Below are 27,079 nucleotides of genomic sequence, written 5' to 3'. Positions count from 1 at the left end.
CAGACTGTGAATATTTGAGCAATTTCCCCTTTGTGACCCATCATGGAGGCCATTTTGGTTGTCATTTATTTCTTCTAGAAACCAACAGCAGCATAAGGTCTCAAAATCTCCTGGTGATTTAATTAATGACTATTGTCATAAATTAATATGCAAATTTTAATTGTGAAAGTATCACCATTTCCTATATTTAGCAATTATAAACTTTTGTGTGATTCTTCGGAGTATGAACAGTCTGCGAACATCTCGATTCAAGGCCGATCTGACAACTACATCACAATGACCTATGTACATATTCACTTTGCATTAAACGGAGATATCTCAAAGACCAGCACAATGGAAATGGGTTGTGAGCTGTAACCAATTTTGGGATCCTATTTAGAAACCTGGGGCTAAGTATGGACTGGCCATCTGCCCAACCGGGCAGATTCCCGGTGGGCTGCAGCACTGAAGCACAAAGTGGGCTGCCAGCTAATTTTTTTGTCCGCTAACCTCTTAAATCTTTTTAAAAACACACACAATTTTGATGTGGCACACAGAACGGTGTCTCTCAAATAGATAAATCTCAAGTTTTATCTTAAAATTCTTTTAAATGAAACACCAATCAAAATTTAGCACAACTACAAACTGTCAGGAAAAGTATCAGAATCAGTAACATTGCTTACATTTAAGCAGAGAAGACATCCCCCCCAGGCTCCGCGCCTGAAACGCATCCCATCGATAAGAGTAGATGACAGCTTAAATCATTATATATGATGAAAGCTTCAAGACACAGGTCAAGGCAGAACAGTCCATGCATCATCCATCCGTCTAACCACCACCCTTCGGGACAGCGCGTTAACGCTCTTGTGCACGGAAAGAACAGCCATGACAACAGTGGAACTATTGACCTTGAAAAGAAAATGCGGAAATCAATAGCGGGAGCATTTTTTTTTTTATTACATCCTTGTAGGAGATGATCCTTTTCTTGCTCCCATATTTTGTCATATTAAAGTCAAAGTATTTTGACACAACAGCTAATATTAATTTTAACCCACCACAGTAAAATTATAGCCGAGTTGACATCTGATCAGAAACACGATTGATTCCACTTTTGTCAATAATATACTGAAATATCTCGAAAATAGGAAATTAAAATAGTTGTTCACCATTGGGGACCATTTTCATTTTTTTACTTAAATGCCACCTATCTCAGTAATGGGGAAATTTATATTCACTGATAATTTTTTCCCCAAGAAATGAGAATTTTGAGGATGAATGATCAAGTCCAGGAGGAGAAAGAAGCAGAAGATGTATTAAAAGCTTCTTATTTTCACATATACAATGGAGTCATGAAAACAATAAAAAACAACAGATACTTTTTACAAGAATATTGCATTATATGATGGATACAGATATGAGGACATCTATAGGACACCGGGACATCTCTTTAATATACAGTTAGGGCCAGAAATATTTGGACAGTGACACAATTTTCGCGAGTTGGGCTCTGCATGCCACCACATTGGATTTGAAATGAAACCTCTACAACAGAATTCAAGTGCAGATTGTAACGTTTAATTTGAAGGGTTGAACAAAAATATCTGATAGAAAATGTAGGAATTGTACACATTTCTTTACAAACACTCCACATTTTAGGAGGTCAAAAGTTATTGGACAAATAAACATAACCCAAACAAAATATTTTTATTTTCAATATTTTGTTGCAAATCCTTTGGAGGCAATCACTGCCTTAAGTCTGGAACCCATGGACATCACCAAACGCTGGGTTTCCTCCTTCTTAATGCTTTGCCAGGCCTTTACAGCCGCAGCCTTCAGGTCTTGCTTGTTTGTGGGTCTTTCCGTCTTAAGTCTGGATTTGAGCAAGTGAAATGCATGCTCAATTGGGTTTAGATCTGGAGATTGACTTGGCCATTGCAGAATGTTCCACTTTTTGGCACTCATGAACTCCTGGGTAGCTTTGGCTGTATGCTTGGGGTCATTGTCCATCTGTATTATGAAGCGCCGTCCAATCAACTTTGCAGCATTTGGCTGGATCTGGGCTGAAAGTATATCCCGGTACACTTCAGAATTCATCCGGCTACTCTTGTCTGCTCTTATGTCATCAATAAACACAAGTGACCCAGTGCCATTGAAAGCCATGCATGCCCATGCTATCACGTTGCCTCCACCATGTTTTACAGAGGATGTGGTGTGCCTTGGATCATGTGCCGTTCCCTTTCTTCTCCAAACTTTTTTCTTCCCATCATTCTGGTACAGGTTGATCTTTGTCTCATCTGTCCATAGAATACTTTTCCAGAACTGAGCTGGCTTCTTGAGGTGTTTTTCTGCAAACTTAACTCTGGCCTGTCTATTTTTGTTATTGATGAATGGTTAGCATCTACATGTGAACCCTTTGTATTTACTGTCATGGAGTCTTCTCTTTACTGTTGACTTAGAGACAGATACACCTACTTCACTGAGAGTGTTCTGGACTTCAGTTGATGTTGTGAACGGGTTCTTCTTCACCAAATTAAGTATGCGGCGATCATCCACCACTGTTGTCATCCGTGGACGCCCAGGCCTTTTTGAGTTCCCAAGCTCACCAGTCAATTCCTTTTTTCTCAGAATGTACCCAACTGTTGATTTTGCTACTCCAAGCATGTCTGCTATCTCTGATGGATTTTTTCTTTTTTTTCAGCCTCAGGATGTTCTGCTTCACCTCAATTGAGAGTTCCTTTGACCGCATGTTGTCTGCTCACAGCAACAGCTTCCAAATGCAAAACCACACACCTGGAATCCACCCCTGACCTTTTAGCTACTTCATTGATTACAGGTTAACGAGGGAGACGCCTTCAGAGTTAATTGCAGCCCTTAGAGTCCATTGTCCAATTACTTTTGGTCCCTTGAAAAAGAGGACGCTATGCATTACAGAGCTATGATTCCTAAACCCTTTCTCCGATTTGGATGTGGAAACTATCATATTGCAGCTGGGAGTGTGCACTTTCAGCCCATATTATATATATATATAATTGTATTTCTGAACATGTTTTTGTAAACAGCTAAAATAACAAAACTTGTGTCACTGTCCAAATATTTCTGGCCCTAACTGTAGTTAATACCTAATGCAACTCCATTATCACCACTTAAATGGACAAGATTGACCCCCTCCAATGCGAGACTCAAAACAACCAAAAAAAAGTGGCTATACAATATGCAATGAAATACTTTAATGACAACCCTACCATTAGGGTAAATTAAAGACAGACACTTATTATCCAGGCTCCCAATTACAGGTCTCCATGTAGAGCTCCCAACCACACAGGTTTCAGGATGAAAAATTACTTTTCTTCATTCTTAGTAAAGAGAAAAGAAAATCCTTTGACATGACAGACTTCATACAGCATCAAGAATAAGGGAAGATTTTGAAGTTTCTTTCACACCGACAAGATCTAATAAGGAGATTCTCAGTCCAACTGGGTTTTGACTCCATACAAACGCTCAAAGCCATTTACAGGTTCAAAAAGGTCAGTTCTATCCTCCTACGTTTCACCATCCTCCAGACAAAGATGGTATTGCAGGCGAGCAATCTTAATATCAATATTCCTTCTATGAGAAAGACAAGCGGCCATGTCAGTCTAACACAGTGGTCAGCACGGGGCCTCGGTGGTCAGCACGGGGCCTTGGTGGTCTGCACAGCGCCTCGCTGGTCAGCACGGCGCCTCGGTGGTCAGCACGGAGCCTCGGCGGTCAGCACGGGGCCTCGGCGGTCAGCACGGGGCCTCGATGGTCAGCACGGCTTAGCACGGTAACTTGGCAATGCTGGGGTCCTTGGTTGAATCCCATTACGAACAACATCTACAAAGTGTTTGTATGTTCTCCCCGTGTTTGCATTGTTTCTTACAGGTACTCAAATTTCCTCCCACTTTGCAAAAACAATGTTCCCAACAAAGACAGTGATGAGGATAGTGATGACTGTAAATCAATGAAAATTAATGGCGCTATATAAGCGAGTAAATTAAAAATGGAAGGGGGTCATCAAAAATGGCTTCCAAGTAAATGGCACTTAGCCTGATGAGTTGAGTCAGGGAGCGGTCAGGCGGCCATATAACGTGGACGGCTCCCAGTGCATGGACTGGCCGGAGGCTCTCCGCACCCGAGCGGGACAGCTGTATAGAAACACATGCAGCTGTCAGGGGCTTGGGCCAGTAGAGCCGCCAACCAGTCCGAGCATTGTGATGCAATTGTTGTCCGAGTCACATGGCCATCTGACTGCGCCCTAACAAAGATGCAAAAAACATCCAAAACAACTAGAAAAAATGGGGACTCAATCCTGGAAACAAAAGATCCATAAAAAGTTCAGAAAGTGTTGAGATTTTTTTTTCTAAGGTGTTGGAATTTGTCAAGAACCAAGAAGAAGCAGTGAAGGCATTGGGTCATCAAAATCACCCATTTGTATTTCTTTATTATTATTATTTTACATATTACGGTCTTCTGTCTAGAAATAAAAAAAAAAAATCCTTTCTGGGAAACAAAAAAAATAAATTTACTATATATAGTTTTTTACAACATTAAAATATTAGGTAAAGCTTCTTGCAATGTTGCGTGTCTATTACTGATCAGTTATTGCTGGAAAGAACTGGATTTGTTCTTTAGCTCCTAGAAATATTATTTTATATTTTTTTTGCGTCTTGTATTTATAGTCGGTTTTCTGGAGGCAGCAGTTCATTGACCCTCCGCATTCACACAGGATGACATTTTAAATAACTACTTTATCCAACTACTGTAATTTTTATATTCCGTTTGTTTAGACATGATGGGTATCTGGAGAATGTAATCTACATTGGCCCAAACCCAAGCTGATGCGGTAAATCTCACACAAATCTCACATTCACTAGCATCATACTTAACCCCTGAATCCATTGCCAAATATTTTGTGTCTTTCTGCGCTACATTAAGTTTTATGACGTTCTCGCAAAAGAGTAAAATAAAGTTATTAGTTAAAACAATGCTCAGATCCAGGATTTAGTAGTACTTCTTGGCGTTCGCCTGCAACATTGTAGTCAACAGCCCCGTCGGCATGTACACCCAAATCCTGTTTTGCAAAGGGGAAAGGGGGTTCAAAAGGAAATTAACTGCCATGACTCTGTTGTCGGGTGTCCCTGGACCAGGGGATCCTTCCCTGTTATGATCTGGTGGCCTAGGAGCAGCATGAGATGGACTCTGGAGAAGGTGGTCCCTGTACTGACCGCAAACCCTGAACCTAGCAGCGCAACTAGAAGTAGCCGTGGGGGGTACCTAACACTCCCTAGACCCCTCGGCACAGCCTAAGATCTAACTACCCCTAAAGACAGAAACAGGAAACCTATCTTGCCTCAGAGAAAATCCCCAAAGGATAGATAGCCCCCCACAAATATTGACTGTGAGAGGAGAGGGAAATAACATACGCAGATATGAAATCAAATTTTAGCATAGGAGGCCATACTAGCTAAAAAGAAAGGATAGAACAGAGTACTATGCGGTCAGTATAAAAACACTAGAAAATATCCATCACAGAAAATACGAAAATACATCTGACTAAAGACATGGGGGGTATATCTGCATCTCCAGAGAAATAGCTAGGCTGCAAAAAATCCTTCACAGACTAAGCTGGACAAAACAAAAACATGAAAATGCACAGACTATAAGGTCCACAGCAGGTGGACAGCAAAAACAAAGCCAGGACTTATCTTTGTAGAAAAGCACAGCAAACTGGAGAGACCAGCAGGGAAGTGAATCCTTCAAAAACAATGGACAACTGGCACTGACTAAAGGATCCTGCAAAGCTATATACCCCAGTCAGTTTTGCAATTAGTAGATACACCTGTCCACACCTGCAGTCCAGGCACAATTGCATTACCCTTTACAACCACCGGAGGGAGCCAAAAAGCTGAATTCACAACACTTCCCTGTCCCTAACGGTAGGGTCACCCTAGCTCGCCCTGCTTCCCCAGATTACTTCTGATGGTGAAGAGGACAGGGCCACGTTCCTACTTAGCTAATGAATCCGTCCTCAGTCTGTACCTTCCCCCTCCCCCCCCAGGGAAGAGGGGAGTAGTAGTATACCATAATACACCAACCAGACTAACAAGGTAATATGAACAGGGATAAAGGAAAATAGCAAACAAACAAATACACTCACACATATAACAGAGGAATGCACAGGGGGGTGGAAGATAGGGTTATACCAAAGTAGAAGAAAGGGAATTATCACACACTCAAAACTTAGCAACAGTCACAGCAACACCTTCTCCTATTACAACCAACAACAACCTCCATCCATTTAGCATAAGCTATCTCTGACAATGAGTGACAGCTAGATCTGACTGTTAGTCAGTACCGGGAGCACAGTTACAACTGCTGCTCTTTATGCACTGAGCGGCAACTGAAGCCGCGCTGGCCCATCCCGGTGAGTGAAAGCTGAATGTTGCCCTGAGGAATCAAGTGGATTTCCTCCTGGCAGCAGGGCTCTCATTGCAGGCGCAGTCCAGAATGCTATTAACCTGCAGATTAACTCCATGTCTGCAGGTTAATAGTGTTTTTTTCACTAGACAGGTTCCCTTTAAAACAAGCCAAAGAGGTCACACACTTCAGTATTAAGACAAGATAGCACAGTGCCTTCTGCTCAACATGTTACCATCAAGCATAAGCCTGCAGCTGTTATCTACTCCAACATTCCCTACAAGGTTCATTATTAAACCAAAATGCCACAAGTCACCAAATCTGCAAACACCACCCATTATTAGCAACAGAAGGTCTGCGTTACTGAGCCCACAAAATACTTGGGTGCGACTCTACCAGGCGTTAGCAGCACTTCAAAACATATACAGTCTTATTGCCAAGTCAGTAATTTTTTCACATCCAGGGAATAAAAAAAAAAAAAAAGGTGGTTATTGTATGCAACAGTAAAATGGCAGTGACGTGTGAATGAAGTCTAAGGTGATATTCGCACTTTTTTTTTAACCATCCGTGTAGAGTCAGTGTTAAAATTGTGCCGCCACTGATCCACAGAACTTAATGGAGCCATTCATACATTAATGTTTTTTTTCTGATCCGTGTTTCCATTCTACAAGTCCCGTTTTCATCCAGTCTGACGGATCGAAAATCAAGAGGTGAGGGGGAGGGGTGGATCTCTAAAAATGGCTGAAATATGAAAAACATCTATTCCACATCCATAATTGACAAATGATTAAAAAAAAAAGGACCAGAGAGTTCACCTTCTTCAGTTTTTAAAAATGGATGAAAGTCATTATAAATAAATAAAATAAACAAAATAAACAAATATAGAAATCAATGTGAATGGAGCCCTAACATGGATCAATCTGACAATTTCTTCTCAATATTTATGGAAACTGCGATAACTGGAGTAAGAACCTAAAATAAAATATTTACACAACTAAATAAGCAAATTCTATGTTTTTCATTTTTCATTTTTGAAACCACCAGCGACAGGCAGACACCATCATTCTGATGAGTAGGAGGTTATATACATCTAAGAAAAAAACAACAACAAAAAAACATGCAATGATAGGTGGTAATGAAGAAAAACAAGCTGCACTGGTTTTACCCTTCGTAGTCTCGTAAAAAGAGGAGTCATGTTATTACTAGACACAGCGTACGGATCGGCGACTATAAATACCCTTGAAATCACGCAAGTCCTTTCTCCGACTTATAGGATCATCCTTTACATTTTAACAGGAGCTCATTAAAATCATGTTTAATTATTCTAGGACAGGGCTGTGACAACCAGGAAAAAAGTGAATGGTTGTCAGCATAAAAAAAAAAAAATAGACGATAATGGACAACTTGTTAGTGCACGGGCAGAAGACAGTAATTTTTTCATGCCCAAGTATCAACCTCTGACCATGAGCCTATGGCCGCTGTCCTAATGTCCCAGTGGTCAGTCAGCCCCAACCATTTGCTTTTTGCATCAGCCACCCATGGGGGATCCTTCCTTCCTTCCTTTCCAAATTTCAGCCCTAAGCCGCACCCTTTATCTACAAGAAGGGGTTTCCTCTAAATTAGCAAGTAAATGGCCTGGGCAAATTGGGTTACGACATCATTTAAAGGGAATCGGTCATCGGATTTTGTCACCTAGTCTGAGAACAGCATAATACAGAGACAGATACCCTGATTCCAGAGATGTATCACTTACTGGGCTACTTGCTTTAGTTTTCCTAAAAATCACAGCAGGAGATTGTTACTAGAGGACTAGTAAATCTGTTTCCATGCAGTCCTTCATATTCATGAGCTCTGTATAACCACGCCCCCATTGCTGATTGGCAACTTGCTGACAGCGTGCACAGAAAGCTGCCAATCAGAGGTGTGGGCGGGGTTATACACATCTCAGCATTCAGGGAACTGCTAGATCTACAACAAGGAAAACTGTAATTTTATCAACACTATAAGGGCCCCTTTCCACTTGTGAGAAAAACGGACGAGTGCAATCCGATAAAAAAATCGGATTGCACTCGGACCAATGTTTTTCAATAGGTGACATTCCATTTGCGATTTTTTTCCCAGCCGAAATCGGACTGAGAAAAATCTGTGTCGGCTGAGAAAAAAATCGCAGCATGCTGCGTATTGCTGAGATTCTCGGACGAGACTCGCCAATGCAAGTCAATGGGTGCGAGAAAAAAAGTGCTGTCCGATTTTTACGCACCCGTGTCCTTAGAAAAGCCGGCAATTCAGCGCAGAGTACAGTAAAATCACACTGACAGGTTAGATGAGAGTAGATATATACACATAGAATAGGTATATATACATATATATATGTCAGGGAGACACCTATATTTATATATTTATATTTAATGCAGCGCGAGACAGCTTTAAAGCTGGTAATTCAATTACCGGCTTTTGCTATCTCCTTCCTAAACCCGACATGATATGAGACCTAGTTTACATACAGTAAACCATCTCATATCACCATTTTTTTTGCATATTCCACACTACTAATGTCAGTAGTGTGTCTATGCAAAATTTCATCACATCTCAGTGCATACAGAGTGCTGATGTCTTCGGTTATATGAGGCCATGCATCAGCTGAGAGGAGATCAGAAAAAGACAGTTAAACCTCTAGTGCCTTTCAGTCTGAAGAGCTCACTGATGGAGTCTCAGTTAACTCATTCTGCAGCTGGAATAGAAATTGTAACACTGGGGCAATAAAAGTGAAATGGAGCAATATTTTTAAATGAAACCCTATAGCAATAATTTTTTGGTGTCTTTATTAGAAAGGAAGCACGTGCCAAGTAACATTTCTGTCTTCACAGGCTGCCTGGAGCTGATATCTTATGGCTTCATCTTCAATATACAAAATAAAAAGTTAAAAATAACATTATGAATTATGGGTACAGACGGCCATAAAACGGTCCTGTGTTATAGAATTAAGTCATTAGGATAATTTCCAAACCACAACCCTTATCTACATTCCTTGTGTTCAGGAAGCAGTAAAGCGCAAGGATAACTCTTATCTAATGGAATTTGCTAAATAAAAAAGGTAAAAAGTTGTGGAGCAGCACTGGCCCAATATTAAGAATTTAGTCAAGTTCTGAAAAATGATCAATGCAAAATGTCAGGTTCAGAAGAATGCGTAAGAGGGTCTTAAAGTGTAGCAATCACTTTAATTTCTATTTCATAGATCCATAGTACATGGGAAAATAATCAACTTTGTAATACCGAATATACTCGAGTATAAGCCGACCTGAGTATAAGCCGGCCCCCCTAATTTTGCCACAAAAAACTGGGAAAACTTAATGACTCGAATATAAGCCTAGGATGGAAAATGCAGCAGCTACCGGTAAATGTCAAAAGTAAAAATAGATACCAATAAAAGTAAAATTGAGACATCAGTAGGTTAAGTGTTTTTGAATATCCATATTGAATCAAGAGCCCCATATAATGCTCCATACAGTTCATGATGGGCCCCATAAGATGCTCCATACAAAATACGCCCCATATAATGCTCCATATTAAAATATGCCCCTTATAATGCTGCACAAAGGTTAATAATGGCCCCATAAAATGCTCCATAGAAACATTTGCCCCATATAATGCTGCATAAAGGTTGATGGCCCCATAAGATGCTCCACACATTGTGGCCCCATAAGATGCTCCACACATTATTCCCCATAAGATGCTCCATATATTGTGGCCCCATAAGATGCTCCATACATTGAGGCCCCATAAGATGCTCCATACATTATTCCCCATAAGATGCTCCATACATTGTGGCCCCATAAGATGCTCCATACATTGTGGCCCCATAAGAGGCTTCATACATTGTGGCCCCATAAGATGCTCTTTACATTGAGGCCCCATAAGATGCTCCATACATTGTGGCCCCATAAGATGCTTCATACATTGTGGCCCCATAAGATGCTCCATACATTGAGGCCCCATAAGATGCTCCATACATTGTGGCCCCATAAGATGCTTCATACATTGTGGCCCCATAAGATGCTCCATACATTGAGGCCCCATAAGATGCTCCATATATTGTGGCCCCATAAGATGCTCCATACATTGTGGCCCCATAAGATGCTCCATATATTGTGGCCCCATAAGATGCTTCATACATTGTGGCCCCATAAGATGCTCCATACATTGAGGCCCCATAAGATGCTCCATACATTGTGGCCCCATAAGATGCTCCATACATTGAGGCCCCATAAGATGCTCCATACATTGAGGCCCCATAAGATGCTCCATACATTATTCCCCATAAGATGCTCCATACATTGAGGCCCCATAAGATGCTCCATACATTGTGGCCCCATAAGATGCTCCATACATTGAGGCCCCATAAGATGCTCCATACATTGTGGCCCCATAAGATGCTTCATACATTGTGGCCCCATAAGATGCTTCATACATTGTGGCCCCATAAGATGCTCCATACATTGAGGCCCCATAAGATGCTCCATACATTGTGGCCCCATAAGATGCTCCATACATTGAGGCCCTATAAGATGCTCCATACATTGTGGCCCCATAAGATGCTCCATACATTGTGGCCCCATAAGATGCTCCATACATTGAGGCCCCATAAGATGCTCCATACATTGTGGCCCCATAAGATGCTCCATACATTGAGGCCCTATAAGATGCTCCATACATTGTGGCCCCATAAGATGCTTCATACATTGTGGCCCCATAAGATGCTCCATACATTGAGGCCCCATAAGATGCTCCATACATTGTGGCCCCATAAGATGCTCCATACATTGAGGCCCCATAAGATGCTTCATACATTGTGGCCCCATAAGATGCTTCATACATTGTGGCCCCATAAGATGCTCCATACATTGTGGCCCCATAAGATGCTCCATACATTGAGGCCCTATAAGATGCTCCATACATTGTGGCCCCATAAGATGCTTCATACATTGTGGCCCCATAAGATGCTCCATACATTGAGGCCCCATAAGATGCTCCATACATTGAGGCCCCATAAGATGCTCCATACATTGAGGCCCCATAAGATGCTCCATACATTGAGGCCCCATAAGATGCTTCATACATTGTGGCCCCATAAGATGCTTCATACATTGTGGCCCCATAAGATGCTCCATACATCGTGGCCCCATACTATGCTCCATACATCGTGGCCCTATAAGATGCTCCACACATTTGCCCCATATGCTGTTGCTACGATTAAAATAAAACAAAAAAAATCACATACTCACCTCTCTTTGCTCAGGCCCCGGCACTTGCGACAGTCACCTTCCTCGTTCCACACGCCGCTCTGTCTTCCATCCTCTGCATTGACTGTCCAGGCAGAGGGCGGCGCGCACACTAATCACGTCATTGCGCCCTCTGACCTGAACAGTAAGTGCAGAGGATGGAAGACAGGGCGGCGCGTGGAACGAGGAAGGTGACTATCGTGCAATGCTCACCTCCCCCGATATACTCACCTGCGCCGGCGTAGTCCCTGGCAGTGTCTCACTGTCAGATGGTCTACCGGAGCCGGCGGCATCTTCCTGTGTTCAGCGGTCACGTACCGCTCATTACAGTAATGAATATGCGTCCATATTCATTACTTTAATGAGCGGTACCACGTGACCGCTGAACACAGGAAGATGCCGCCGGCTCCGGGAGACCATTGAACATGCAGGGACAGCGCCAGGAGCAGGTGAGTATGTCACAGTGCCGCTCCCCCGCCGACCCCCAATCCCACCCCCCCTGCTGACAATGACTCGAGTATAAGCTGAGAGGGTCACTTTCAGCCCAAAAAAGTGGGCTGAAAATATCGGCTTATACTCGAGTATATACGTATATCTTATCAGAGAAATCTGCTTCTTTCTCCTCCTGGATTGATTGAAGACAGATTTTCCCATTACGGAGAGAGGACATGACAGCTGGTGCTTATGAGATTCTATGGAGGAGGCGGAGCTAGAGGCAGACAAGCATTCTGCTTCCAGGTCTCCTGAAATAACAGTTACATGTTAAAATAGGTTTTTCATCGGGCACCGTTAAGTACTCAAAATTAAAAAAAAAAACTGGATTAGTCCCAACCCCTAACAAATAAAAAAGGACCTATTACTGCATTGTGTCCATATAGTAAAGAATTTATTCCCAATCAAAAAAAATTTGGACCATTTTTTTTCTTATAACAATTCATGGTGTTGTTTAGATCATTATACCAGGATGGGGATATTATGCCATGATAGAGAACATTATACCAGGAAGGGGCCCAGGATGGGGGAAAATGTTACAGCATGGCAATTTTATATCATGGGGGGGGCATCATTACAGGACAGGGCCAGGATGAGGACAATATTACTGGAAGGGGCCCAGGATTGGGGAAAATGTTACAGCATGGCAATTTTATAGCATGGGGGGGGGGGGGGGCATCATTACAGGACAGAGCCAGGATGGGGACAATATTACTGGAAGGGGTCCAGGATTCGGGAAAATGTTACAGCATGGCAATGTTATAGCATGGGGGCATCATTACTGGATGGGGGTCAGGATGGGGACAATACTACTGGAAGGAGTCCAGGATGTTGGGGATTATTACAAGAATGAGCCAGGACAGGGGACATTACATGGAGAACAAACAAATGTACAGGATTCTATAGGATCTAGAAAGCGACAAGGGCCCATACATCTGGCCAACCAGCAGGTGGGGCCCAGATACAAATTTTGCACTGGGGCCAGTCGGGCTCTAGTTACACCACTGTTTGTCACCCCTGCTAATATGTCTGTGTAGTAGGTACTTGTACACCCCAAACTATGGCAATTCTGGAGCATCTTTTCTTGTACCACCTAGAAATTTATGAATAACTTGACAACTAGGTGTGACCAGTTAGGAGGTGTGTCCCTGAACACTGACACGGTCCAATCAGCATTATCAGAGTCCGGCAGTGGCACACCCCCAAGGGGAATGGAATCATCCAATGGTCAATTTCACAGATTTCTCGGAGGAATAACAGAGGAGCGGCACAGAGTTCTAAGAAGAGATGTTCCAGACTTCTTATATCAGAGTGAATAAATACAAGAATTCACTAAAATAGATGTGTCAGCGTTTGGGCAATTTACTAAGTGATCGCGTTTCCCGGCTAACACTTATTATCAATGAAACCCTTAATGAAATACGACATTTATAGCTTTAGAATGTTATTATTTTTGGCCATCACCCCTAGGCCCAGTGGGAGCAGAGCAGCATAACGCGGGGCCGCACACTAAAGTGACATTTCCCATCTTCCCCTGACGCAGCTTTGTGCCATCCAGCTGGTGCATGGTCCCGAGGGTTGGTGTCTGGATCGATTTACACATGCAGTTTGTAGCGCAATTTTTGAGGCTAAGTCACGAGTGGATACAGAGGATCATACACAACAGATATGTGCTGGAGAGGATGTGGCTGCGATTGTGCCCAGAAATACACAAGACAACAATGATGCAGGAAAAGCTGATGTGTGTGAACAGCTCTTTATATCCATGGACATTCCCTGCCTTGGCCTCATGGGTGTTTATATATATATATATATATATATATATATATATATATATATATATATATATATATATATATATAATATTTCTGGATAGTTAAAGGGGTTGTACAGAATCAACAAATGGCTGTTTTTCCCCCTAACTCAGTGCCCCACCTGTCCAGGGGTTGTGTCTGGCATTGCAGCAATCCAACACATCCTGATGTCATCCAGTTCATGTAGTTGGAGTTTCTGTCGTTACACTGTAATACACTCCACGGCAAGCCTAAAGCAAATCTGTCCAGGTTTTAACAACACAAAATCTGAGAGCAGCATGATGTAGGGACAGAGACCCGGATTCTAGCGATGTATCACTTACAGGGCTGCTTGCTGTAGTTTTAATAGAATCCTTGCTTTTTTTGTGGTAAATGTAGCAGAACGTTAATCCCTGTGTAACCCCGCCCACACCCCTGATTGGTAGCCTCCTGTGTACACTGTCAGCGAGCTGCCAATCAGTGATGGAGGCGTGGTTGCACAGATTATCCTGACTTGCCTGCACTTGAGAACTAGTCTTGTAGTGATAATCTCCTGCTGCTAAAACACTGGTTGTATTGAAACTAAAACATACAGCCCAGTAAGCGACACATCGCTGGAATCAGGATCTCTTGCATTTTATTTTGCGACTTTCAAATTAAATAGCAAAAACCTGCTAACAGGTTCCTTTTAACGCTGCTAGTCTGGTAATCAAGCTCTGCTATACCAATTCCTCAATGCCACATCCCTGGATTTTCATTGCAAACTTGGGTTCGATAAACCAGTTCCTCTTTGGAAAGTCAACTTTGCTGAGCCACTGAGCATGCTCTGCTGCATTCTCTTCCCTGCTACATCAGTTCCTCAAAAACGAGTCAACTCCAGTTCTGCTACATCTCCTTCCATTGTTTCAACTAGGTTGACTAACTGCACCAGCGACACCTGGCCGTGCTGCATGCGTGCTGCATGCATGCTGCATGCGTGCTGCATGCGTACTGCTCATCTGGACCAAGGGCTTCAAGGATCTTCCACCACCAGTGAAATTGGAAATGGGGAGAGATGCAATACCACACAAAACCTATGGAGGTGCTGTTTTTGGAATAATGTAGCCAATTTTGTTAAATGTCAACCCCTTTAAGAACTTCAAGGGAAATATCAAATAAAGGCATCAAAATTCTCTAAATGTATTCTTATGCCACACAAGATCTTATGGTAAGTCTGATAAAACTTGCTGCATTTTTGCCAACTTGTAAAAAACAGTGGGGTTGCCCGCATTAGACAGTTTTGTGTTAGAGGGGCCCTCAATGATAAAGTTGTTGGGGCCTGTATCTATGGCCAGGGAATCCAAGTATGCAATTTACCAACAGCGCCACCACATGGTCGAACAGACATTACACAACTAATGAAATCAAAGGGTTGCCCATTACCTCCCTAGGCCCTCCGGAAATAAGAATGTTTAATGGGGGATCTGTAAAAGGGAACCACCATTAGATTTTGCAATACTGACTTGCATACATTATATAATGGATATTCTTAACCTGATGAAGTTGTTGTACTTACTTTAAAAAAACCATATCAGAATGCCCGTAAAACCCATTTTGTAAGTTTTTTTGCTTGGAATGTTGTCATTTTGTTATCAATATTACATAGCTAGTCTGTCATGGATTTTCAAAGTAAGTACACCTGTTATTACTTACTGAGCCATCTCGGACCCAATGAGACAAGTGTACTTTACTTTGAAAATAAAATGTTCTTTGTCACAGTACTCGTTATGAATACCAGGGGAAGGGAGGGGGAATTAAAAAAAAGGAAGGTAAAGTCATTTTGACATGAATTTTCGAAGTAAGTACACTTGTCTCATCAGGTCCAATACATGTAATTAATAATGTATGCAGTTTGTATTTTGAAATTTGCTGACGGGTCTAGTATGTTTCTTGAAATTTGACCAGAAAAAAAAAGGAATAATCTAAATAAATAAATAAATAAAAAAGGGGTGGCATTACCAAACATTTAAATAACCCCCGAGGCTCCTAAAATGAGCAGTGATGGGGTCCCATATATCTGTTAGCTGACCACTGCAGTCAATCCCTGGTACAAGCAACTGATTAAATGATTGGCTGCAGCAGTCAGGTACCTTTGTCACTGATAAAAATCACAGGAGCAGCGGTTGGGGATTCGAAGAGAAATTAATACCTTTTTTCGTGATTTTGGAGGCTATTTCGGGGGACATTTTGATAAAATCCTGGAAAACAGCTACATTCTTTAGTAGTGAGCTTTCCAACCCAAAGAGCCCCTCTAAACGATACATTCAGCTCTGCTAAATCGGAATAATTAATAATAATAATTATAATAATATCCATCTGGTTAGTAAATAAGGATAATATTGTGCAAATCAAAAGCGAGTCTGACCACATGGATAAGATGAGAAGCACGGTATTATGCACACGATAATGAATATTTAAGACCCCCAAATGGTCTCTGACCGCCGGACAAGTAGACAGATTCCCTTCCACACAATTAAACCTCACTGAATGGCCTAGTTTACTCTCAACTCGGGAAAATTCTGGCTAAAAAGAGCAGAATTGGTGAAGCAAACTGAATGCGCTGCGGACACAGAAACGTGACCCTCGCGAAAGGCTGAGTGCAAAATAATGATGAGCAATATTTGAAGACCCTTCCAAAATCATCATCATTATCTCACTCAGCGTTACAGGGGATGTCGGTTGTCAGGGTAACCCAGTAGACAGCGTACTGGTCATAATGGATATATACAGGAGAGTGAATCTCCTACCGCCCGACATATCCCCCCCCTCTGCCCATAAATCTCCAGGATTTGTCTAGGGTCATGGAAGGGAAGCAGCATTTACAGCTCGTGATCTCGCCTCCAAAAAGATGATTCATGCACAGGATCGAGAGAAGGAAATACTGATCCAGGTGCAATGCTTCCTGCTGATGATACAATCATGTAACAGTAAATCGGGCAGTAGATACACAATGGCCTTTTTCATCACAATGGCTGGTAGAGGTGAACAGGGCAGGAGAAATCTCTGCAACTGTGCAGGAGACTCACATGATACTTTAATCCATTTTTATGTTCCCCCTTCGTTTTTCATCCTGTCTTATCCAATGGATCAGCAAAATCTATGGCGGAAACAAGCAATTACGTTCCTATGGAACGCGACCCTCTCGATTACCTAGCCCCCCAAAAAAATATAAAGTTAATGAAAGAAAAAATTGCAATTAAATATTTACGCCAAACTTTATCACGCCGATGGAAGTTTAACGCATCACTGGCACAATTTCTGCACGATGCCATCTCCAACGTGATGCCGGAGTCATCCTCAAGGACATATGTAACCAAAGCTCCGAGGATGAAGATCAATTTGCAGACAATTACGGATGCACGAGACGCATTATCAGAAAGCCACAAAATCAAGATTGAAGCTTACCGGTCATAGATTACCAACATCTGCCTTATTTTTTGGTCAATGCCCGGTTCCAATCTATCTTCTTTCCCGTAGAGATGGATAATCTCCCCCAGTTGGACCGGTACTAGACGGAGAGGTCATTTGAAGGTTGTTGGGGTCCTCCTGGTCCTTGGGCCTCTCCGGTAACTGGACATCTTCTGTCCCCTTAATTCATTCCGAGCTGTGCGGATGCACTGAGCCCTGACAATGCCAGCTTGCACGGAGAAAGTAGTTTGCAGCCTGCAGAATGCCTTGGAATTGTTGCCATGGAAATAAATGGGAAGCGGGGAGGGGAAAAAAGGAGGGGTAAGGGGATGACAAAAGCACCCAGTGCACACAGAGGAACTGCAAGGATTCTGCAGAAAGGAGGACTTGCCCTCTTCTCCTGGCTATATATTATTTTTTGCAAATTTTTTTTATTATTATTTTTTTTAGGGGGAGGGGATGCTACAAGAGAAGAGAGGCTTATTCCCACTGATCCAGAGGCTGGGGACGAGCAGACACATGTTCCATTAGCATTAGGATTGGAAGCATTGTTAAGGGATAGACGTGTAAAATGGGATGGGATCTCGCTTGTCCAGATTTCAAAAGGATCAACGTCCCTCCCACTTGTCCCAAGTGAGATCTATAGCCTTAAAGAAAAGCGTCAAATCAGAATAGTCCGTCAGCCGTGCCGCATGAAATCACCGTCCCCCGGGGTTACATTTTCGTTGATGTGACAACAGGTGCAGAAAATGATTTCCTTTTAAAGTGCTCCTTGCAGCCCGTGTAATCCACAGCATGGTCGCCCTTTTATTTAGGTGTGTAATGCAGTATGCTTCAGGCAAAACTTATCAGTGTAAATAGTATAGCAGAAGCCGGTGTCTATTCCTCACAAATTATATATATATATATATATATATATATATATATATATATATATATATATATATATATATATATATATATATATACACATATATACACATATATACACATATATACACATACACACACACACACACACACACGATTCTCACAAAATTAGAATATCATAAAATAGTAATTTTATCTCAGTTCTTCAATGCAGGAAGTGAGAGTCCTATATTACACTGCTCAAAAAATAAAAGGGGACACAAACAACAGAATATAACTCCAAGTAAATCAAACTTCTGTGAAATCAAACTGTCCACTTAGGAAGCAACACTGATTGATAAACAATTTCACATGCTGCTGTGCAAATGGAATTAATTGGCAATTATCAAGACACCCTCAATAAAGGAGTGGTTCTGCAGGTGGGGACCACAGACCACATCTCAGTACCAATGCTTTCTGGCTGATGTTTTGGTCACGTTTGAATGTTGGTTGTGCTTTCACACTTGTGGTAGCATGAGACTGACTCTACAACCCACACAAGTGGCTCAGGTAGTGCAGCTCATCCAGGATGGCACATCAATGCAAGCTGTGGCAAGAAGGTTTGCTGTGTGTCAGTGTAGTGTCCAGAGGCTGGAGGCGCTACCAGGAGACGTAGTGGGGGAGGTAGGAGGGCAATAACCCAGCAGCAGGACCGCTACCTCAGCCTTTGCGCAAGGAGGAACAGGAGGAGCATTGCCAGAGCCCTGCAAAATGACATCCAGCAGGCCACAAATGTGCAGGTGTCTGCACAACCGGTTAGAAACCAACTCCATGAGGATGGTCTGAGTGCCCGACGTCCACAGATGGGGTTTGTGCTCACAGCCCAACACTGTGCAGGATGCTTGGTATTTGCCACAGAACACCAGGATTGGCAAATTCACCACTGTCGCCTTGTGCTCTTCACAGATGAAAGCAGGTTCACACTGAGCACATGTGACAGACGTGACAGAGTCTGGAGACGCCGTGGAGAGAGATCTGCTGCCTGTAATATCCTTCAGCGTGACCGGTTTGGCAGTGGGTAGGTAATGGTGAGGGGTGGCACTTCTTTGGAGGGCCGCACAGCCCTACATGTGCTCACCAGAGGTAGCCTGACTGCCATTAGGTACCGAGATGAGATCCTCAGACCCCTTGTGAGACCATATGCTGGTGCGGTTGTCCCTGGGTTCCTCCTAATGCAGAACAATGCCATTCATGTGGCTGGAGTGTGTCAGCAGTTCCTGCAAGATGAAGGCATTGAAGCTATGGACTGGCCCGCCCGTTCCCCAGACCCAAATCCAATTGAGCACATCTGGGACATCATGTCTCGCACCATCCACCAACATCACGTTGCACCACAGACTGTCCAGGAGTTGGCGGATGCTTTAGTCCAGGTCTGGGAGGAGATCCCTCAGGAGACCATCCGCCGCCTCATCAGGAGCATGCCCAGGTGTTGTAGGGAGGTCATACCGGCACGTGGAGGCCATACACACTACTGAGCATCATTTCCTTGTCATGAGGCATTTCCACTGAAGTTGGATCAGCCTGTAATTTGATTTTCCACTTGAATTTGAGTATTATTCCAAATCCAGACTTCCATGGGATATACAATTTGATTTACATTGATAATTGTTTTGTTTTATTGTTCTGAACACATTCCACTATGCAATGAATACAAATTTGCAACTGGAATATTTCATTCAGAGATATTTAGGATGTTGTAGTTTAGTGTTACCTTTATTTTTTTGAGCAGTGTATATAGAGTCATTGCAAAGAAAGCGATCTATTTCAAGCATTTATTTTTGTTAATGTCGATGTCGGCTTACAGACAATGAAATTCCCAAAGTCATTATCTCAGTAAATTAGAATAATTAACAAAAAACACCTGCAAAGGCTTTCTAAGCATTTATAAAAGGTCCCTCTGTCAGTTTCAGTAGGATCCACAATCATGGGGAAGACTGCTGACTCGACAGATGTCCAGAAGGCAGTCACTGACACACTCCACAAGGAGGGAAAGCCACAAAAGGTCATTGCTAAAGAAGCTGGCTGTTCACAGAGTGCTGTATCCAAGCATATTAATGGAAAGTTGAGTGGAAGGAAAAAGCGTGGTAGAAAAAGGTGCACAAGCAACTGGGATAACCGCAGCCTTCAAAGGATTGTTAAGAAAAGGCCATTCACAAATTTGGGGGAGATTCACAAGGAGTGGACTGCTGCTGGAGTTATTGCTTCAAGACACACCACACACAGACGTATCCAGGACATGGTCTACAAGTGTCACATTCCTTGTGTCAGCCACTCATGGCCAATAGACAACGCCTGAAGCGTCTTACCTGGGCCAAGGAGAAAAAGAACTGGACTGTTGCTCAGTGGTCCAAGGTGGTGTTTTCAGATTAAAGTAAATTTTGCCTTTCATTTGGAAATCAAGGTCCCAGAGTCTGGAGGAAGAGTGGAGGCCACAATCCAAGCTGCTGGAGGTCTAGTGTGAAGTCTCCACAATTGGTGATGGTTTGGGGAGCCATGTCATCAGCTGGTGTAGGCCCACTGTGTTTTATCAAGACCAAAGTCAGCGCAGCCGTCTACCAGGACGGCGATGACGATGATAATGTCTGAAAAGTGCTTCAAAATATAAGCAAACATAATAAATAAATCCAAAATCTGCAAGGATTTTTTTAATTGATGACATGTGCAAATATCCGTAAAGGGAAATGTTTGTCAAGTAATCCAGTAAAACAGTGTGCAATATATACTGCTGGCTGCACATTTCCCCAGAGCTGGACAACTCTTTTATTAAGACAATTACAACTCACCCAATTTTCTTAGCAGTAAATGGTCTAAATCATACAGTGAGATATCGCCTGCACACTGAATTTTGGGACTCCCATTTATGCTGGGAAAACTGGGCGATACCCTTCAGTCTGAACCATCATAAAAGCCACAATAGTTGTCAAACAACTCTCTAAGAATTGGGTCCCGGGATAATTCCAACTAGGATTTTTCTGTATTTCGTAGAGGACAATTCAATGGCTTGGTTATAAAATGATACACGGTTCTTAAGCAAAAAAGAAAAATAAATAAACCCTAACATGGGGATTTATTCGAAGGCAGCCCCTTAATCCTTTAGATGTGACTTCTCCCCATGTGCTTCTTTTAAGCACTCCAGTTTCCAATGTGTACATGTGAGATAGGGAACAATCACATCGGGGAACCGGCAGCACGGGAGAAGACTTATAGGGATGCTTAAATTCTAACCAGATAAATAAGCCTATTTTTGGGGGGGAAAAATTGTTAGGAACGTTTCATACTGTGCAATTTAAATCAATGTATATAGTAAATTCCATAGGGAAATTCTAACATGGAAACATATTTTTCCTATGTTTGGAAGAAAGTTCCTCCAATAATTGGCGTTTACTGGGAATAGAAAATCTGGTAGATTCCATAAACTAATCTGCACCATATAAATATCCTGCAGGGAGCATTACAGAATAAAGCTCTTCGTTATATTATTATGGTAAGCCCACAGTCCCACTTTGGACAACCCCTCTCCAATGCCCTGTTAGGACATGCAAAATAAAGAAAAGACCCTATTACAAGATGCCGCCAGGCAGATTTCTTTCTGAATGACTATTAATGTCCATGCAGGAGAAATTAAACGTGACATGACAAAATTGAGCATTAAAGGGACTTTTTCGGGTGCCATGGAAGAAGATGGCCAAAGTTAGCCATTTAATACCTGTCATTTCATTACTGCCAAGACAGATGCACTTTATACAGAAGGACCTCCAAGATACCGAAGGTCCTGTTCACACCCGAGTTATGCAATACGGTCGGAGTTCCCGCTGCATTAAAAAAATAAAATAGATTGTAGAGACAGATTCCCCAAAACGGAGCCATAAACTGCAATGACACAAGTGGTGTTCAAATGGACCCCATATGTGTTTGTTTGATTTTTTTGCTCAAAGTAACATGGTTTTGGTACAGTTTGTATTTTTCAATAATGCCTAAAAATTAATGTTAAAAAATGGTCTTCAAAATATAAAAAAACCCACAAAATTCAAAACCACTTTTGCACGTGCCAAAAAAGTACACATAAAGGTAACCTGAGATTTGTAAAATAGGTTTTCCCGCTTATCAATACCTTTTTTTAAATATCCCACCTATGGCAAGCGCTCGTATTTTCATGTCCCAGTCGCCCTATCACCAATACACTCCATCTATAAATTCAGCCTTTTTTTTTATTTTTATTTTTTTATAGGCTTTATTACACGCGCTGATATCCCTCTGACTGCCCCCTCTATCCCTCTCCCTCTGACCGACCCCCATCCCTCTCCCTCTGACTGCCCCCCTAGCCCTCTCCCTCTGACCGCCCCCTATCCCTCTCCCTCTGACCGCCCCCCTATCCCTCTCCCTCTGACTGCCCCCCTATCCCTCTCCCTCTGACCGCCCCCTATCCCTCTCCCTCTGACCGCCCCCTATCCCTCTCCCTCTGACCGCCCCTATCCCTCTCCCTCTGACCGCCCCCTCTATCCCTCTCCCTCTGACCACCCCCCTATCCCTCTCCCTCTGACCGCCCCCCTATCCTTCTCCCTCTGACCGCCCCCCTATCCCTCTCCCTCTGACTGCCCCCCTATCCCTCTCACTGCCCCCCTATCCTTCTCCCTCTGACCGCCCCCCTATCCCTCTCCCTCTGACCGCCCCATCCCTCTCCCTCTGACCGCCCCTATCCTTCTCCCTCTGACTGCCCCCCTATCCCTCTCCCTCTGACCGACCCCACTATCCCTCTGACCTCCCTCGATATTCCTCTGATCGCTCCAATATCCCTCTGACCGCCCCGATATTCCCTTGACCGCCCAGATATTCCCCTGATCGCTCCGATATTCCCCTGATCGCTCCGATATTCCCCTGATCGCTCCGATATCCCTCTGACCGCCCCGATATTCCCCTGATCGCCCCGATATTCCCCTGACCGCCCCGATATTCCCCTGATCGCTCCGATATCCCTCTGACTGCCCCGATATTCCCCGGACCTCCCCGATATTCCCCTGATCGCCCCGATATTCCCCTGATCGCCCCGATATTCCCCTGACCGCCCCGATATTCCCCTGACCTAGCAGATTCCTCTCCCAGTGACTCGTATCCAGCATCAATAGAACACTTGGAAGGTTCCACCTTGCCTCTTAGCAACAAAGGACTTCTCCACCACACTTGTACCTCAAAGACTCGGAAAAGAACCGCACTACGGACCCTTCCCCCAGCTTACAGACATCCGACTCAGGGATTTTTTTTCCTTGCATTCATCCTTGAGAAGTCTATGGAATTACCCCAGGGAGTTTTCTAATCTACACAGTTTTTCTAGTTTGAGAATTATAATGGTGGTGGTCCTCCTGCCGTACATCACCGGCCGCATCCTCCACTCAGGATGAAACATGGCCAGATGCTAATTGGACCTACACAGAGCAAAGGTCAAAGATCAAGTGTGATTAATTCACAGCCCCTATAAACGTCCGGATGAATGGCGTTAACTGCTCGCCCTTAACTCATCGCCATGCCTGAAACACAACATTTTAAGAATACCTGTAGCTTTATTTTATAAATTTGGAGAAGAGCCTGGAAATAGTAAGATAAGAGTTATAAACTCTCCCATTAGAACAAGTTTACTGATGGATTCTCAGTTAACTCATTTCGTAGGAAAACTGCAAATTTATGATTTAAAAAAAAAAAATTTAAAAATTATTTTTTTAGCCAAAAGAAACATGTATCTGACCATAATGAGCTAAACCAGTATTCTCAAATATTACCGACAGTTGTAGCTTCACAAAAAGATGGCGACAGCTAGTGATGGTCGTGGGGTCCACTTTAGTATTATGATAGACCTGTGCAGTAGAAGTGTTATTTTCCCATTATATGGTTCTGATAAGTGTCTACTATAGGACACGTATTTCGGCATTACATGGTATTGATATTTGGTGAATTATGGCAATATTAGGCACTATATGACAGCATTATGCATCAAAACACAGATTTACAAGTTAAATGCACCTGGTTTGTGTGAATGGAGTCATACCAACAGTCCTAACATCATATGGATGCAGCATGAAAACAAGTCACCATCCACATTGTTTATTTCTACATTATTCTGTATACATTGTCCATGTGTAATATTTATATATGTGTATGTGTGCACGAAAATACACATACACAACGGTACTTTAAAATGCTTATTTTGCTTTATACACATTTATAAAAATAAATACAAACCATTATAAACCCATTATTGTGGAGTCCCAGACTAAATATTTTTGCCTGTCCTACTGTACACACACACTCAGACATATACGTAGCAGAGCTGAATTTCCTAACGCTTGGCTCTACTTCTGTACACCGTAGTATGAGGTTAATAAACCAGCTGATCGCTGAGGTCTCAGGTTCTTCAGGTCACCAGAGGCCAATGTTACAGAGAATAAGACATGACATCATTTAATACAATGCGCTCAGTATTTCAAGTAGTGATATTTACAGTGTAAGTGATGGATACAGATACACACTGACTCCTAAATATATATTTGGCCACTCCTAACATTTCTGCTATTTCTTTCATGGATTTTTTCTTTTTTTTCAGCCCAATGATGATCTACATAGTAACATAGTTATTAAGGTTGAAGGAAGACTTTAAGTCCATCTAGTTCAACCCATAGCCTAACCTAACATGCCCTAACATGTTGATCCAAAGGAAGGCAAAAAAAAATCTGTTTCTCTTCCACTGAGAGCTCCTTTGACCTCATGTTGTGGGTTCACAGCAACAGCTTGTAAATGCAAATGCCACACCTGGAATCCACTCTATACATTTTATCTGCTTAACTGACGGTGGATTAATGAGGCAATGGCCCACCTAGATCATTAAATAGCTTTTCAGATAATTGTCCATTTACTTTTGGTCCCTTTAAAATAGGCAGCTACATATTAACAAGCTGCAATTCCTAAACCCTAAAAAGGTTCACATTGCGATAGCGTATGCGCTAAACGGACTGCACTAACGGACTGCGTTTACGCAATTGCCGAAAAGGGATCGCGTTATGCGATCGCGCTAGCACAGATGCTTTATCTGCACTAGCGGGAACGGACCACAAAACGCTGCAGACAGCGTTCAAGGGTCCGTCACAAAATAACGGCACATCACTAACGCATGCCAATAATGGCATGCGTTAGCGATGTGCTACATAATTGCGGTCAATGGGTGCGCTAACGGATCCGTTACATAGTGTTAGTGCCGCTATGAAATTGATTCAGTCAGCGGACACCCACTAACGCAATGTGAACCCAGCCTTACTCCTATTAGGATGTAAATGCCCTCAAATTAAAGCCCAGGGACTGCACTATATTGACTATATAGCTATCTTGAATATGCTTTAGTAAGGAGTCGGCGAGGTGAGGAGGACGTTGAGCCTGGGCATCATCAAGGAGTCAAAGAGCGGCTGATTCAACCCCATTGTCCTCATGCTGAAGCTTGATTGAGAGTGGCGCTTCTGCAACAATTACAGGAAACTAAATGAGGTGTCTAAATTTGACATGTAACCATTGCCCTGAGTCGATAAACTCCTAGAAATGCTAGGGTCAGCCAGATACATCACCACCCTGGACCTAATGAAAGGTTACTGACAAATCCTCCTCTCTCAAAGTGCCAAGGAGAAGACAGCCTTTTCTGCTCCTGATGGGTGCTTTCAGTATACCAGAATGCCGTTTGGGTGCAAGGAGCCCCAGCCACCCTCCAGAGGTCCATGGACCTTATGCTAGCCCCTCACAAAAATTGGGGAAGTTATCTGCAGAAGGTTCAGGCCATGCTGAATGGGCTGAGGAAGGCGCAGTTTACCACAGACCCAAAGAAGTGTCCCATGGGGAAAGAGGTGGCAAAATAATTGGGCTACATCATCGGAAGAGGCGAAATAAAGCCGCAAGTGAATAAGGCGGAGGCAATCCAAAATTGGCCACAACCGGACTCCAACAAACAGGTTTGTGTGTTTCTGGGAATGGTGGGATATTATTGGCAGTTCATCCCAAATATCGTCATGATAGCTGCACTACTGACTGACCTTCTTAAGGGCACGAAGACGTCGTTGGCCAAATGGTCTCCTGAAGCAGTGATGGCGTTTCAAGAGCTGAATCTCGCCCCATGTAAGCAGCCGGTCTTGATCACACCTGATTTCAGTAAGGAATTAGTGGTACAGACAGACACCTAAGAGGTTGGTTTGGGAGCGGTGCTGTTCCAAGAAGTAAACGAGGAGGAACGTCCAATCCTGTATCTAAGTAGGAAACTCTCCTGTGAGGAAAACTATGCCATTACAGAAAAAAAAATGCTTGGCTATCAAATGGGCAATTGACACCCTGAGGTACTACCTATTAGGCCGGACTAGTGTCTGATCATGTGCCCCTGAGATCGGTGAGGGAAAGGAAGGAGAAGAATAGCTAGGAGACTAAATGGTTTATTGGGCTGCAGGACTTTAACTTTCATGTGGACACATCCCTGGGAAGCTGCACAGTAACGCAGATGCCCTGTCTAGGTTTCCCTGTTTTATGACAAAAGGTGCTAAACCATCCTGCTTCGGACAGAGTGAGGGGGGGGGATATGTGTCAAAGTCACTTGCAAAGTGTTGGATGGGAGATGTGCATCACTGAGGTTGTTAGCTTCAGTGATATACATAACGTAAGAAAACACTCTAGCACACTAAGTGCTGAAAGAGGTTAATCAGTCATGTTTAGGGCTAGGTTGAGTGA

The 27,079-nt window shown here is 43.0% G+C and overlaps 1 protein-coding gene across 2 annotated transcripts in view; it reads right to left on the bottom strand.

Moving 5' to 3' along the window:
- FGD3 (FYVE, RhoGEF and PH domain containing 3) overlaps window positions 1-27,079 on the bottom strand; it is a 232,319-nt gene that overhangs the window by 158,180 nt on the left and 47,060 nt on the right. The window contains exon 1 of one of the 2 annotated variants that reach the window (XM_069736735.1): window positions 17,426-17,836. The exons of the other annotated variant lie outside the window; for it this stretch is intronic. Within the exon in view, the coding sequence (XP_069592836.1) occupies window positions 17,426-17,432 (7 nt within the window). The 5' untranslated portion in view covers window positions 17,433-17,836. Of the gene's footprint in view, window positions 1-17,425; window positions 17,837-27,079 lie in introns of those variants that run through there. 2 annotated transcript variants of the gene reach the window in all.

The sequence above is a fragment of the Ranitomeya imitator genome, chromosome 8 (assembly GCF_032444005.1).
Source record: "Ranitomeya imitator isolate aRanImi1 chromosome 8, aRanImi1.pri, whole genome shotgun sequence".
Lineage (NCBI taxonomy): Eukaryota > Metazoa > Chordata > Amphibia > Anura > Dendrobatidae > Ranitomeya > Ranitomeya imitator.
This window is presented reverse-complemented; position numbering and strand designations above follow the sequence as displayed.